Source organism: Rhododendron vialii, chromosome 9a (genome assembly GCF_030253575.1).
Source record: "Rhododendron vialii isolate Sample 1 chromosome 9a, ASM3025357v1".
NCBI lineage: Eukaryota > Viridiplantae > Streptophyta > Magnoliopsida > Ericales > Ericaceae > Rhododendron > Rhododendron vialii.
Genome location: NC_080565.1, coordinates 26,392,068 through 26,406,800, shown reverse-complemented (window position 1 = coordinate 26,406,800; position 14,733 = coordinate 26,392,068). Strand labels below are relative to the sequence as shown.

General features: G+C 37.1%; 1 protein-coding gene across 3 annotated transcripts; it reads left to right on the top strand.

Moving 5' to 3' along the window:
• Window positions 1–452: 452 nt before the first annotated feature.
• LOC131302052 (heavy metal-associated isoprenylated plant protein 21-like) lies at window positions 453–9,454 on the top strand. 3 transcript variants are annotated; one of them, XM_058328627.1, is made up of 3 exons: window positions 453–628; window positions 745–820; window positions 951–1,545. In XM_058328627.1, exons 1-3 carry the CDS (start codon window positions 554–556, stop codon window positions 1,241–1,243), a joined length of 444 nt encoding a protein of 147 aa, XP_058184610.1. In that variant the 5' UTR covers window positions 453–553; the 3' UTR covers window positions 1,244–1,545. The 3 variants fall into 3 exon arrangements, with proteins under 3 accessions (XP_058184610.1, XP_058184612.1, XP_058184611.1); XM_058328629.1 differs by lacking the exons at window positions 745–820; window positions 951–1,545 and adding exons at window positions 7,906–7,981; window positions 8,747–9,454 and having other exon boundaries at window positions 539–628; XM_058328628.1 differs by lacking the exons at window positions 453–628; window positions 745–820; window positions 951–1,545 and adding exons at window positions 7,553–7,749; window positions 7,906–7,981; window positions 8,747–9,454.
• Window positions 9,455–14,733: the final 5,279 nt, after the last annotated feature.

The window sequence follows — 14,733 nt, the reverse complement described above, 5'->3', positions numbered from 1 at the left end:
GGCCTACATGTGTAGTGCGGGGGTACAATATTATAGCACCCCTGGGTCCAAGTTTTTGGGTGCCGAATAGGTACCACACATGTCGTACCCCATCAGTGATCCGTGTTTTAAACGGTTCAGATTTATTCATTCTCTCTCCTCTCGCTAGACCACTCTTTATCATCTTTTTTCTCACTCTCAAATCCGAACCGTCCAAAACACATATGAACAGTTAAAATCGCCGACGTACACCATCATGTGATATACCACCTAAAAACTTCATCAATTATTTTCTACTCCGTATTAAACTATTTGTGGCCAAAAAGTAGGCATGATATTTTTGGGAGGATTCATAACCCCTCATTAGAAACATTTGTCGTTTTCAACATAATATACTAAACGCGAATGGCTAATATAGCAATTGCTCAAATTTGTATCACCCCTCCTATATATATATCGAAAATTTTACGCCCACCGCACTCAAACCAATATTCACTCTGCCACTAGTCCCCCCCTCTCTCTCTCTGCTTAGTTACTTTTTGGCTAGGAAAAGGAACAAAGAGAAGTAGTAAAAATGGGATACCTTGATTACCTTCCAAAATTGTTCAGTTTAACCAGCACAAGGAGAGGCAAGCGCAAAGTAATGCAGGTACTCTCTCTCTCTCTCTCTCTCTCTCTCTCTCTCTCTCTCGTTATATTGGGCTTGTGCAACGCATATAGCATTCTGAAAACTAACTGGGTTTTGGTTTTGGCACATGAATTCAGACAGTTGAAGTCAAAGTGAAAATGGATTGTGAGGGCTGTGAAAAGAAGGTCAGAAATGCTGTTTCCTCCATGAGAGGTAATGACTAAAACAAACTCTCTCTCTCTCTCTCTCTCTCTCTCTCTCTCTCTCTCTCTCTCTCTCTCTCTCATTTATTAATACTATCTCTATGGCGTGTTTGGATTGGTAATAATCTAATTTAATTCAGGAGTGAAATCGGTGGAGGTAAACCGTAAGCAAAGCAAGGTGACAGTGAGCGGGTACGTGAAGCCAGACAAGGTGTTAAAGAGGGTGAGGAGGACCGGGAAGAAAGCCGAGTTATGGCCATACGTCCCCTACAATTTGGTGTATTACCCTTATGCCCATCAAGCTTATGACAGAAAGGCCCCTGCCGGATACGTGAGGAACGTGGCGCACCCACTTCCTGCCCCGAACTCCGCCGTCGACAACCTCGCCACTATGTTCAGTGACGACAACACTACTACGTGTTCTATTATGTGAATGCTGAACGATTGATTGGTCCGTGCAAATAAATAAGCTTTGCAATATGCAATATTGCAGTGGAAACCCTCAAAAATCGAGATAATGGACTATGTAGCTACAAATATGTTAGGATTTTTTTTGTTTCTTTTCTGCTCCTTTGTTGTTACTGAGATGTAAGTTTTAGAGTTTAATGGACCGTTTGGTTCTCAAAAGATGGATAGACAAGGATAAAAGTAAGTTGCGAAATTACTTTTGAATTTCGTGATTTTCAGGTTCTAGGCAGGTTACTGAAAGTATCTCTACCAGAAGTTTCAAATCTATACTATGTGGCTGTTTGTGAAAATTTATTTTGATAGATTCTAGATTCTAAATGTAATATATAGACACAATACTCCACCACAACACTAACCACACCCGCCTATGTGCATGGTACTGCATGATAGATAATGAGAAAACAATCATTTTTTTTTAAAACTGCTTTGCAATCATCAATCTTGCAGTGCTACAGAGACATGTGTGATTTGTGATGTGGTAGAGTGTTGTGTCTCTAACATTATTGTTAGGCTCCAAGGTGTTGTAGAGAAGAGTGAGAGTAGCCGCGATTGTGGATGAGTGGTTGCATAAATTGAAATCATGGGGGAGTGGGATTCTTGGACGTCGACAAGTGTCCCATGTCTTGGCAAATAACTTTTCTCCTAAGAGCATCCACATTATAATAAGCAAATTGGTATGGATAAGCAAACTTAACAACGATGCTAAAAAAACACATCACATTGTAATAAGCAAAGTTACAAGTCTTTTAGCAAATAATCAAATTCCATCCATTCCATAACCAAACTTAACAACTTTTACCAATAACCAAAACTCAATAACCAAACCCAATAACCAAACTCAAAACTAAAAAACATCTCACATTAGAATCGTTTCATCGAGACGAATAATTTGGTATGGTCGGGTGCGTGATTAAAACTCGTTTGCAATTGGACATAGGTGCATTGCGTATTTTGGAGGGGTTTTTTATAGAGATGCAAAAAAAACCAATGTGGAGATAAAGTTTGTTAAGTTTGATTATGAACTAAATGGATAATCAAATGCTGACGTGACACATTTTGGTTATTGATTTTGATTATTCCCATTGCGGATGCTCTAAGGTCTTTCAATGCCAAATCTCCATAACCAATTCACATTTGAAAATAAAAACCCAACTTCTCATGTATCTTGGGTCACTCCACCTTTGTAGTACCCCATGTGCCCATAGGAAGAAATGCCTAAGTCACAAAATGTGAAGCGGGGAATGAAAGAATCTTCCAAAATCTCTCAAATAATTGAAATTCATGAGTGTTACGATTGAGAGCGTGAGCACAAAATATTTAAAAGGATTATGTGACTAAGAGTGGACTACAGTTTCTCCAAGCAAATCGATCTCAATGGAAAGTTATTTGATGCTTCACTTGGATTTTAATTATTTGGGTCTTACTCCAAATCACAAAATTGGTTTGGGGGCATTGATTTTTAGCCCGAGAAACTTCATAAATACTGGCCAAATGCTTAGCTCCGAACCTCGCCTTCTAATAAGGTTGAAACACCCCAAGCGTAGGGCTAGGTCGTCGATAGCATAATATCCGGAAGTCCGGGATCGTACCCAATAAGAATCGAAATATAGCTAGTTTGGATTGTAGGTTTATAAGGTAGAGTGCGGCGTTCAAGACGGCCAACTTGATTTTGCTTAGAAACGGTGAAAATTAAGGAAAAGACTAGAAATGAGCTTAATTAACTTAAAAGAGGCAAGTCTAGGGATCGTCCATCCCTTGACAAAGGCCGCTACCGGTTCTCGATTATAACTCAAGCGAGAGTCACGACCGCGTGCTCACGCCCGAAAGATTTAACTTTAATGACTACGTTTATCAAAAGATGTGATTAAACGGAACAAAACAAACCTATTTTTGCTAATGTATCCAACACGTAGGAGGCCACGAGCCCTCGGTACGTTGCTTGCCAAGACCGCTTGACTAAACTTCATATCAAGGAGTTAACACCCCTCGCTTAGACCAAAATGGCTAGGTTAACTTAATTCCGAAAATCATGATTTTAAGCCCGAAGTTTCGAGAACCAAATAACCGCCTAGATCATTGGGAAAGATTAGCCCAAGACTTAACCGAAATACTACTCACACATAATAAAAAGACTAGAAAACATGCTTAAGAAAGGAAACATGATTAACCAATAAAAACGGAAATAAACTTGATATTAGTAAAGATCTAGTCCGTACAAGCAACTTTAATAAACGAGAAATTAACAAACGAGAAAGACTTACTAGTGTTCTTGAAGAAAATAACTAAGAAAGCTTGAAGCTTTAATGGAGTTCTAAGAAAATGAAAAAGAGACTTAAAGTGAAAAATGACTAGCTACCTAAAGATGAGAGAGGGAGACCATATTTATACAAGGTGGCCTTAATCCCTCACAAAATATCCCAAAAGTATAGCCAAAAGTGGAAGATATTCCAAAAGTAGAAAGTAGAAAAAGCAGCAAAAACGTGGCTGTTTTCTGCAGTATGAACCGGTACTGGCCAAATCCCAGTACCGGTACAAGGCCTTCAATAATGCTGAAAAACACCAACTCTGGACAGCATGAACCGGTACTGGGAAATCCCCAGTACCGGTACATGATTGACAGATTTTTTGGGCAACTTCACGGACTAGCTCCAAACACTCCCAAACTCGGATTTAGGCGTTCTTTCAACCGTTGGAAAGCTCGTCAAGCCTACTTTCTAACCCAAGTAGTTTGGATCAAAAGTAATTTGTACATCAAAAGTTATGACAATTCTACCCTCAGCACGTCGGAAGATGAGTAGCTTTAGTAAAATCCTCACTTCTTCTTCAATTCCCTTGACTCTTGGGCAACCCGAGCAACCTCCAAACCATCTTTCGAGCACCACAATGGGGTGGTACATAGCCTTGAGTACTTGGGTGCACCTGGAGCATTCCTTGACGATTAAACGCACCTTATTTATACGAATTACCTGAAAAACACAAAAACCTACCTTACGTGCAATATCACTATAAAAGCTAAATAAACGCAAAATAAAACAAAGCAAAACGAGACTAGTCGCACCAAATATCTACAATATTGGGTGCTCATCACCAAATTTAATTAATATTTGATTAAATAGCCCTCCATTAATAGCTTACAATTTGGAGTAAAAAATGAGTACTAACACTTTATTTATTATTCCTTCCGTCCCAATTTGTTTGCTCATTAAAGCAATTCTTCCAATTTATTGACTGAAAGGCTTTGGGTTAAAAAGCGTATAGCTTTCCAAAAGTACACTTTAGAATATTACAATTACTTTAATAGTTATGTTAGAATCTTACACTAAAAGGGTATAATTAAAACTTTGTCATTTTGGTGGTTTCTAATTATGAAAAATTGCGAACAATTTGGGACAACTAGCCCAATAAGAAAACGTGAGCAAATAAAATGAGATGGGAAAGTATTAACAAAAATTCAAATGATATCCTAGCCTTTCGTTTTGTATTCTTTATGGGAAAAAAACTGCCTGATGGAACAATACAAAATATTGGTTGAATTAAATTTACTTCAAGAGCAACATAAGGTAATAATCTAACCATTCAACAGTTTATTCATTAGTACAAATACGGATCTCTTAACTGAATATCAATGGCTGATCAATTTGAATTTTCATATACATGACGTATCCATCGTGACTTACAAAATGAGGGGTTTGAATTGTCAATGACCGGGCTCTATTTTTCCGTCAGATGGGGAATCACACCAGAGATAGTCACGATCAGAAGCTAAATATTAATATGTAAATATCATTACACAGTACTAGTAATTTGGTGGCATTGATAGACGCCGTCTAGTAGACGGCAACTATTGCAGTTTAACTTGGGAGAATACGACTAAATGCAACATAAACAGTTGTTACACCATGTTTAGTGCTTGGATTAGATATCGCTCCATCACTTAATTATCCGGATGATAATCAGACGAGAACACAACGTGGAAGGTCCTTTTCATTTAGTAATGGATAATTAGACATTGGTTTGGGTTATCTAATCCTTATCCATAGTTCACCCTAATCTGTTCTTTAGTTGAAAATCTATATAATAAAATAGCTCAGTATACTAAACAAAGGTAAAAAAATTCTTCCCATATAATTTATTTTCATTGGCGGGGGAGGTTAATAGTTTCGCAATTTATTTCAGTTGTGTTCAAAACGAATTGCGCCGTGCCTTTAAGCACGGGCAAACTCTAGTTCCCAATACTAAATAACAAACTTAGTTAACTTAATTAAGGGTCTGGATGGCCTCTCTGGTATGATGATTTGGACGAGACAGAATCCAAATCATTAATTACAACAAATGAATAATAGTACAGATATAGACTGTCTCCGCTAGTCCAAAACATGGAATAGAGAAAATCCATTTCCGTAACGTAAATTTATAGTCAAGTAATAGTGACAAAAGATGCAGTCGTATGATCTTATGTGTCGTATGAGTGGTAAAGAATTAATGCATCTTGTTTATGTCGATTGGTAAATAAATTACTCCCTCCGTCCCACTTTGTTCCGCCTGTTTTCTTTTTTGGACGTTCTAAAAAATTGTCTATATCTCACAATCTATAATATTTTATATATTCAATATGGATCTTGTTTGATAGATCTCAATTTATTTTATTAAACAAAGTTTTCAAAATCATAAAAAACATTATAGATTGTGAGATATAGACAATTTTTTGGGATGTTCCAAAAAGGAAACAGGCGGAACAAAATGGGACGGAGGGAGTACATTGAAAAAGTTACAATAACAGAGCGCTAGATTAAGGGCAAATTTCACTGACCTCCCCTGAGGTTTTTGAAATGACACTGCCCTCCCCTCCTTTACCTGACAATACCAAGGGCCCCCCCCCCCCCCCCCCCCCCCCGTCGTTACCTGCCCGTTAGAAAATGGATGGAGAAGGTGATGTCATTGTACTATACTTTTTACAATACCTATACTACCCTCACCAGACTCTTTACCTCTCTCATTTATAAAATATAAAATACAAACATCTATACACTTTGTGCCCGTTTCACTTTGAGATTTGTCTTTATTTAAAAGGATTCATATTTGTTTAATTTTTGTCAAGCTTTTGTAAATTATTGGTTCATCTCGATAAGAAGAATTGAAAAAAGTAAAAAATTAAGACTTTTACCAAATATTTTGAGAAATTCAATATTTTGGATAAAAGTAATAATTTTATATTCTTTTGATTCCTTCGTTGAGACAAATTAATAATCCACAAAAATTTAACACAAAACTAGCAAATACGAAAAAAATTCAAATATGAACAAAAACTAAAAAGCCTAAAAAATCCCACAAACAAGCCCGCACGAAAAAAAAAATTTGTGGGTTTGTTTGTGGGATTTTTAGGCTTTTTAGTTTTTGTTCATAGTCAATTTTTTCATGCAGGCTTGTTTATGAGATTTTTAGGCTTTTTGATTTTTGTTCATATTTGAATTTTTTTCGTATTTGCTAGTTTTGTGTTAAATTTTTATGGTTTATTAGTTTTTCTCAACGAGAGGAATCAAAAGAGTATAAAATTATTACTTTTACCCAAAATATTTGGTAAAAGTTAATTTTTTACTTTTTTTCAATTCCTCTTATCGAGACGAACCAATAATTCACAAGAGTTTGACAGAAAATTAACAAATATGAATCCTTTTAAATAAGTACAAAATCTCAAAGTGAAACGAGCATAAAGTGTAGAGATGTTTGTATTTTATATTTTATAAATGAGAGGGGTAATGAGTCTGGTGAGGGTAATATAAGTATTGTAAAAAGTATAGTACAATGACATCACCTTCTCCATCCATTTTCTAACGGGCAGATAACGGGGGGGGAGGTCCCTTGGTATTGTCAGGTAAATGAGGGGAGGACAATGTCATTTCAGAAACCTCAGGGGAGGTTTCTGTTCGTGTCAGAAACCTCAGGGGAGGTAAGTGAAATTTGCCCCTAGATTAATCATCTGAGATTTGCATTAATTAAATATTCAAGTCCAGTAAATAAAAACCCAAAAAGAAAAAAAAATCCAGTATAAATGCAACCTAAAAGTGAAAACGGAGCAGTAAAGAGACCATCATAACTTCATATATCAATCATTTTCTAACATAAATTATTAATTTGTGGCCAGAAAGTGGGCATGATTGGAGGGTTCTTGGCCTCATTAGAAACATGAGTCGTTTTCTACATAATATAGTACTGTACAATAAACGCGATTGGCTAATTATAACAATTTTGCTCAAATCTTTGTATTACCCCTCCTATATATATATATACAGACTCAACCAATCACTCTGCACAAATAATACCTTACCTCTCTCTCTCTCTCTCTCTCTCTGGTTCTTAGCTTAATTACTTTTTGTCTAGGAAAAGGAAAAGTAAAAAATGGGATACCTTGATTACCTTTCAGAATTGTGCAGTTCCACCAGCACAAGGAAAGGCAAGCGCAAAGTAATGCAGGTATTCTCTCTCTCTCTCTCTCTCTCTCTCTCTCTCTCTCTCTCTCTCTCTCTCTCTCTCTCTCTCTCTCTCTCTCTCGTTATATTGGGTCTGTGCAACACCTATATCATTCTGAAATCTGAATAACTGGGTTTTGGTTTTGGCACATGAATTCAGACAGTTGAAGTCAAAGTGAAAATGGACTGTGAGGGCTGTGAAAGGAGAGTAAAAAGTTCTGTTTCCTCCATGAGCGGTAAAGGAACTTAAATTCTCTCTCTCTCTCTCTCTCTCTCTCTCTCTCTCTCTCTCTCTCTCTCTCTCTCTCTCTCTCTGTGGTGTCTATGCGCGCGCATGTGTGCTGCATAACAGGCCGTTTCGATTTCGATTTCAAACGACCGTTTCGATTTCATCCACCATTTTTAATTGTTTGACAAGTAGTATTTTATAACGTGTATGAACAAGTACTTGGAGTCTGGGAGAGCTGCCCTGTTTTCAAGCCAGATTGATTCCTCTTGTTTACCAAAGTGATGCATGAATTATTTCTGTTTCGAAAATTAAAAAAAAACTGCTATTAGTTGTGGGATGATTTTCGATTTTTCATGCACTCCTTTTCTTTTGTCCTTATTCATGTGTAATTATATAAGGTTCTTGATTCTATTGTCTGATTAGAACTAACAGTTGTCGAAATAAATAAGAAATTTGAGTTTAATCATAATTTTTTTTTACTTTTTCGATTCTACTCGTTTAGACGAATTAAAATTCATAAAAAATTGATACAAAACTAACAAATTCGTATTGGCTTTCTGCATTAGAGCATAGTTAATGGAACACAAATTACCAACACGTACACCCTTTTTCCTACGTAATGGGGTCAAACAACTTGGATGTTTAGTCATTTTACATAATAAATGCGGTGTCCTTGTGACCTTCTCTCTCTCTCTCTCTCTCTCTCTCATGTATTAATACTGTACTATCTCTATGGGCGTGTTTGGGTTATAAATAATTTAATTTAATTCAGGAGTGAAAACGGTGGACGTAAACCGTAAGCAAAGCAAGGTGACAGTGAGCGGGTACGTGAAGCCAGACAAGGTTTTAAAGAGCGTGAGGAGTACCGGGAAGAAAGCCGAGTTCTGGCCATACGTTCCCTACAATCTGGTGTATTACCCTTATGCCCCTCCCTCTTATGACAAAAAGGCCCCTGCCGGACACGTGAGGAACGTGGCGCAGCCTCTTCAGAGCCCGACCGTTAATGACAGACTCGCCACTATGTTCAGCGAGGACAATACGGAAGCGTGTTCTATCATGTGAACTCTTGAGCTAGCAGCATCGCAATATTCCAATGCTTATGGAAATCGAGATAGTCTTTGATCTGTCTCGTTTTTTTGAGGGCTTGTAATGGGATATTGCAATGCTTCCTGAGCATTGGAAGCCCTCGAAAATCGAGATATTGGTCTATCTAGCTATAAATGCGTTTTGTGGTCTTGTTTTTCTAGCAATAAGATTTAGAGTGTATAGCCTGTTTGGTTGTAAAAAGATGGATGCAAATAAATTTTGAATTAGGAGATTTTCCCTTTTCAGGTTGTAGGCGGTATTTTCTTGAAGTGTCTCAGCGGTCTACCAGAATCTTCAAATAGTCTAGAGTGTGATAACATGTAATTTGCTATATTGTGTTGAAAGAACAAACTTTTGCTTGTAATGCATTTCAAGAGAAATTACCTTCACAAAAGAATCCTTACAACACTATTTTTTTATAAACATAGCAACAGGAAGAATTTTTCAGTATCGAGCAGGTACCAGATCAAGTACCACGTGGTACCCGCTCAGCACATCCGAACCGTCCATTGCATTTCTGGATGGCTCAGATTTGGAGAGAGAAAGTTTTGGGGTGAGGGGAGAGAGGAGAGAGAGAGTTTCAATCCGAGCCGTTCAAAAGTGTATCGGACAGCTCGGATGCACCAAGGGGATATACCACGTGGGATATACCCGCTCGGCACTGAAAAATTTCTCTAGCAACAGTTACAAAAGATAAAATGTTATAGCTAGTGGTGAATCTAGGAGTTCGAGCGCATGAGGTCATTTATAAGCATTAATACTTGTTCCAATTTACAAAATCAGGGGAAAAAAAACATCATCGTATTGGCCATTAAAAATTTAGTTCCAAAAAAAATCACATTTAAAGCTTGACAAGCATTGCAACTAATCCAAAAACAATATCAAAAGGCTATACTAGTAATCTTTCTTTTGAGGTCTGGACAAAAAAAAAAAAAAAAACCAATTGCTACACAAGTTTCTACAATTGCATTCGACGCGGTTTCTTATTTTGGAATCGTTGCATTATAGTCTCTTTGTTGATAACATCAAATATTTCATTTTCAATATATGTGACCAAAAGCAATCATTCAATCTTTGGTCTCGTATTCATTACACAACTCACATTCTTTGGGAAGTGCTACAATACACACCCCTTATTTGGGTGTGTATCATATGCACCCTCATTGAAATACACTAAAATGTTATGATTCCCAAAATGTTATGAATGTATTACTCAAAAGTTACGAATCATATGATGAAAAGTTACGAATTTTTAGTATAAAAGTTACGATACAAAATAAAATGTTATGAATGATCGGTCCTACAAGTAATTTTTTTATGAGGTGGCACAATATGAGCCACACAATAGGTGCATATGGTACATACCTTAAAGGGGTGTGTATTGTAGACTTTCCCCACATTCTTCACATATTTCATTGCCGAAAGTAATGCCAACTTCACACCCGATTCTAATGGGTCACCTTTTATTTTTTAATTGGGAGTGGATAATTTCCAGTAACTGTCCCGAATAGTTGCTAGACTTGTCTCACGAATGTGTGTCCTACGAACATATCTTCACAAACAATCGGGTGTTGAAATGTTGATGACGTCTATTTAGAACCGGGTGTTGCGGTCGGATAATTTTGGAAAATTATAGGTGGTAGAAAGAATATTTAGCTAAATTTCCTGTGACTTAAGTATCGGTTTGTGGAGACTATATATAGGCGACAACTAATACGCTTTGGATAATTTCAAACTCATTGGCAGGCCAGCCCTGAATATTGTTAGATCTTAGCGGGATCATAACATGTGTATCAGAAAAACTTATCTACGAGGGGTTTCGGAAATAATTTTTATGGAGGTGAATCCGAACCATCCAAGACACTCTTGGACGGTCGAAATTCACCCCAACGACTCCGTGAATAAATCTTACTCCCCTAATATCTACTATGTGCCAATTACTAAATGGAAAGGGCTACAGTGGGAATAATTCTTCCCACACCACACCCCCCACACCACCACCCCACCCCCCCCCCCCCCCCCCCCCCCCCCCAAAATTAGAATAACTGCAAAAACCAAATGTGTTTTTCTCCATATTTATTTTGTCATTTGATAGATATCTAGCCTACTCCTTAATGAATCCAGAAAAGGTACCGCTAAGCGGCATACTGGTGGGGCAAGCCCAAAAGACAACAACCACTCGTGCTCCTGAAGAGAATTGAACCCTCTCACCTTCCATACTGAAGAGGTGAGGAAGTGCCGTTGGACTACAAATTCGTTGGCTTTTGCTTCATAGTAATTTGAACATACCGACGAAATTCGAAAAATTATACAGAGAATATAACAACTTGTATTACACACTTGTTACGTATATTGATGGCCACTAATTAATTATTACTGCAACTTAAAAGAACACAAAAAAAATCAACAGTTGGTACACTTTGTTTAGTGGTTGGATTAGACGTCGCTCTATCACGTAATTAAATTATCCGGGAAATTGGGGATGATACGACGAGACAATGTGGAAAGGCCTTTTCATGGATCCGTAATTAATTAATTAGACATAGGTTTGGGTAATCTAAACCTTATCCATAGTTCACCATATTTTTGTTCTTTAGTTGATAAAATATCTCGCTAATTTGTAGTTAACGTCAATTTTAAGCAAGTAATAGTGACAAAAAGATAAAATCAATTGCATGATCTTATATGCGGTAGAAGTGATAGAGAATGCATCTTTTTATATCTGTGAAAGATTTACGTCTTAGGCTCCGTTTGTTTGAGCGTAAGATATTTTTCTGTAAAATATTTTACCTATTTTTCGGTGTTTGGTTGTATAAAAAAAATGAGGAAAATATTTTTCATTAATTGGATGAAAATGACTTACCCTTAAATCTTTTGTAAGTTATTTTCGGAAATGAACCCGCTGCCTTCTACTGCAATTCTCATTGCTCAGTTTTATAGATCGTCAGTCCTGATCCATGTTCAATTCAAATATTATTAGATATCTCCATTGTTTAAGTCCCCTCTCTATTCTATTTTGTCGATTTCTGAAAATATTTTTCAAGTGTCAACTAAATTTCGGAAAATAAAAATTTAAAGTTTTTTTTCTAAAAAAATAATTTACATGGAAAACATTTTACATCGAAACAAACGGAGCTTAAACAAGTGAACAATCATCTGAGATTTGTAATAATTAAATCAGTTTTGTAAGTTATCCAAAGAATAATTTCATAAGAAAAAAATAAACTAACCACGAAAAAAATTTCCCTGCAGAAAAATTGATATTTGATCTTTGCATTCAGTAAGATTTGATCCCCTAACCTGTCAGTATTGGAGAGACAATACACCTTATGGTTCGTTAATTTGGTAGAGGTTAAGGTTTTGGAGCAAGGACGAATTTAGAAGCTTGCATTAGTGGGGGCACATAAATTAAAAAACCTAACCCGTATATTTAAAATTCGTTAATTAACACAAATTTTGCCAGTATATTACAATTTGGTGACTATATATATGTTATTTCATATTATAATTAACAGAAAAGGGTGTGTTCGCACACAAAATGATGTAAAAATTTAGTACTCTATGAAACAGATCAGACAAATATTCTCAAAAAGAAAATCTCTAGAGCAATTTTATTGCAACACTATCATAAATTTATTGAATATAATTGAAATATTCAATCATATTACTTTGATTTTACAAAATCGAGTGAGGGCAAGTGCCCCCATGAGACCTCGTGTGGGTCCGTCCCAGTTTTGGAGGGGAGAATGGGAATATAATAACAGCGGGATATGAAATGAGGGGGATCACAAATACTGTAGTGATTTACGATATCAATAAACACTTTGGAGGCACCAAAGAAAAGGACATGGGAAGACATTTGCGATGCCTTTGTAGCCCAATTTGACTACAACATCCAACTCGAAGTGACCACCCGAGAGTTGGATTCACCTCCATAAAGAATTGGTTGGTGGTGGGTCAGGATCTCCTTCTTGCTGTACAGTCCTTCTTTGTGTCTAGTTCTTTGCTACAAGAATGGAATGCCACTGCCATCTCTTTAGTGCCTAAGCTCAACTCTCCTTCTTCTATTCGTGATTATAGGCCTATTTCATGTTGCAATGTGGTATATAAATGCATCACTAAGGTTTTAGCAAACAGATTGCAACCCATTTTGTCTTGTTTAATCAATCAAGCTCAATTTTCTTTTGTTAAAGGTCGTTCAATTGTTGATAATGTGCTTTTGATGCAAGAACTGGTTAGAGGATATCATAGAGATGATAAGGATCCTAGGTGTGCTATCAAGATAGATTTCATGAAGGCCTATGACTCTATGGATTGAATTTTCCTTTTCAATACCATGCAAGTTATGGGTTTCCCTTCTAGGTTCACCTACTGGATTCAGCAATGTGTGTGCTCAGCCAAGTTTTCTATGGTCATCAATGGGTCTTTGGAAGGGTATTTTCAGGGTAAAAGGGGTTTGAGACAGGGGGACCCTATTTTTCCCTATCTGCTTCTCATAGTTATGGAGGCTTTAATTTACTGCTCGCTTGCATTATAGAGTGAATCAAAGCCCCTTTAGCTACCACCCCAAGTGCAGGAGCATCAACCTTACTCATCCGGTTTTTGCAAATGATTTATTCATCCTTTGTGGAGCTTCAACTATTTCTTTTCAGCTTGTTAAACAATTACTAGATGACTTATACTAGTATTCTAGTGTCTCAAGCCTAACATGAACAAGTGTTCTGTTTTTTTTTATGCTGGGGTTCGAGAGGGTGATAAGGCTGTTTTGCGGGATATCATCCATATTCCTGAGGCCCATCTTCCAGTCAAATACTTGGGTGTTCCCCTTATTTCTACCAGGCTAAAAGCTGCTAACTATTTGGTTCTAAAAGAGAAAATCTTTGAGAAGAATCCATAGTTGGTCTGCTAGTACATTGACATATGGTGGGAGGGCTCAATTGATTTAGTATGTTTTCTTCAATATACAGGTCTATTGGAGCTCAATTTTTGTTATCCCCAGCAAAACAATCAAAGAAATTGAGAGCACTTTGACGGTCTTCCTTTGGTTACGGTTTGAGATGAAACATTCTGCTGCTAAGTTTTCTTGGGATCAGGTTTGTAGGAGGTTTGGGTTTCAAGAGACTTAAGGAATGGAATAAAGTAATGATGCTTAGGCATCTCTGGGCCCTTAGGCAGATTACCCTGTGGGTAAAGTGGTTTCACTCATACTTCATTAAGGGACACTATTTGTGGTCAATGGACATTCCTAGTGATGCTTCATGGACAATGAGAAAGTTGTTGAACCTCAGAAATGTGGCTCAGCCTCTAATTTAGTACTTGATTGGCAATGGACAAGGTACATTTCTTTGGCTTGAAAACTGGCATCCTCTTGGACCACTTTTTAATAAATTTGGTGAGAATATTGTATATAATCTTGGTGGATCTTTGAACTCTAAAGTCTCCTCGATTATTCATGAAGGGGTGTGGAGGTGGCCTAGACAAAGGAATAGGGCCACTCAGTTTATCATAGAAGATACACCTGCTGATTTTAAACCAATTTGTGATAGGCTGGATTCAGTTGTGTGGCTCCCTCATCCAGTTGGCTTTACTGTGTCTTTTGATTGGTAAGCAAAGGCTTAAACTTCCTATCCAGCCTTGGTCAAGCATAGTTTGGTATGGTAAAAATGTGCCTCG

Bases quoted from the DNA above. Each gene is read 5' to 3' on its own strand.
- LOC131302052 (XM_058328627.1), top strand. From the start codon at position 554: ATGGGATACCTTGATTACCTTCCAAAATTGTTCAGTTTAACCAGCACA. The intron at 629-744 runs GTACTCTCTCTC...ACATGAATTCAG, and splicing joins GCAAGCGCAAAGTAATGCAG to ACAGTTGAAGTCAAAGTGAA. The intron at 821-950 runs GTAATGACTAAA...AATTTAATTCAG, and splicing joins TGCTGTTTCCTCCATGAGAG to GAGTGAAATCGGTGGAGGTA.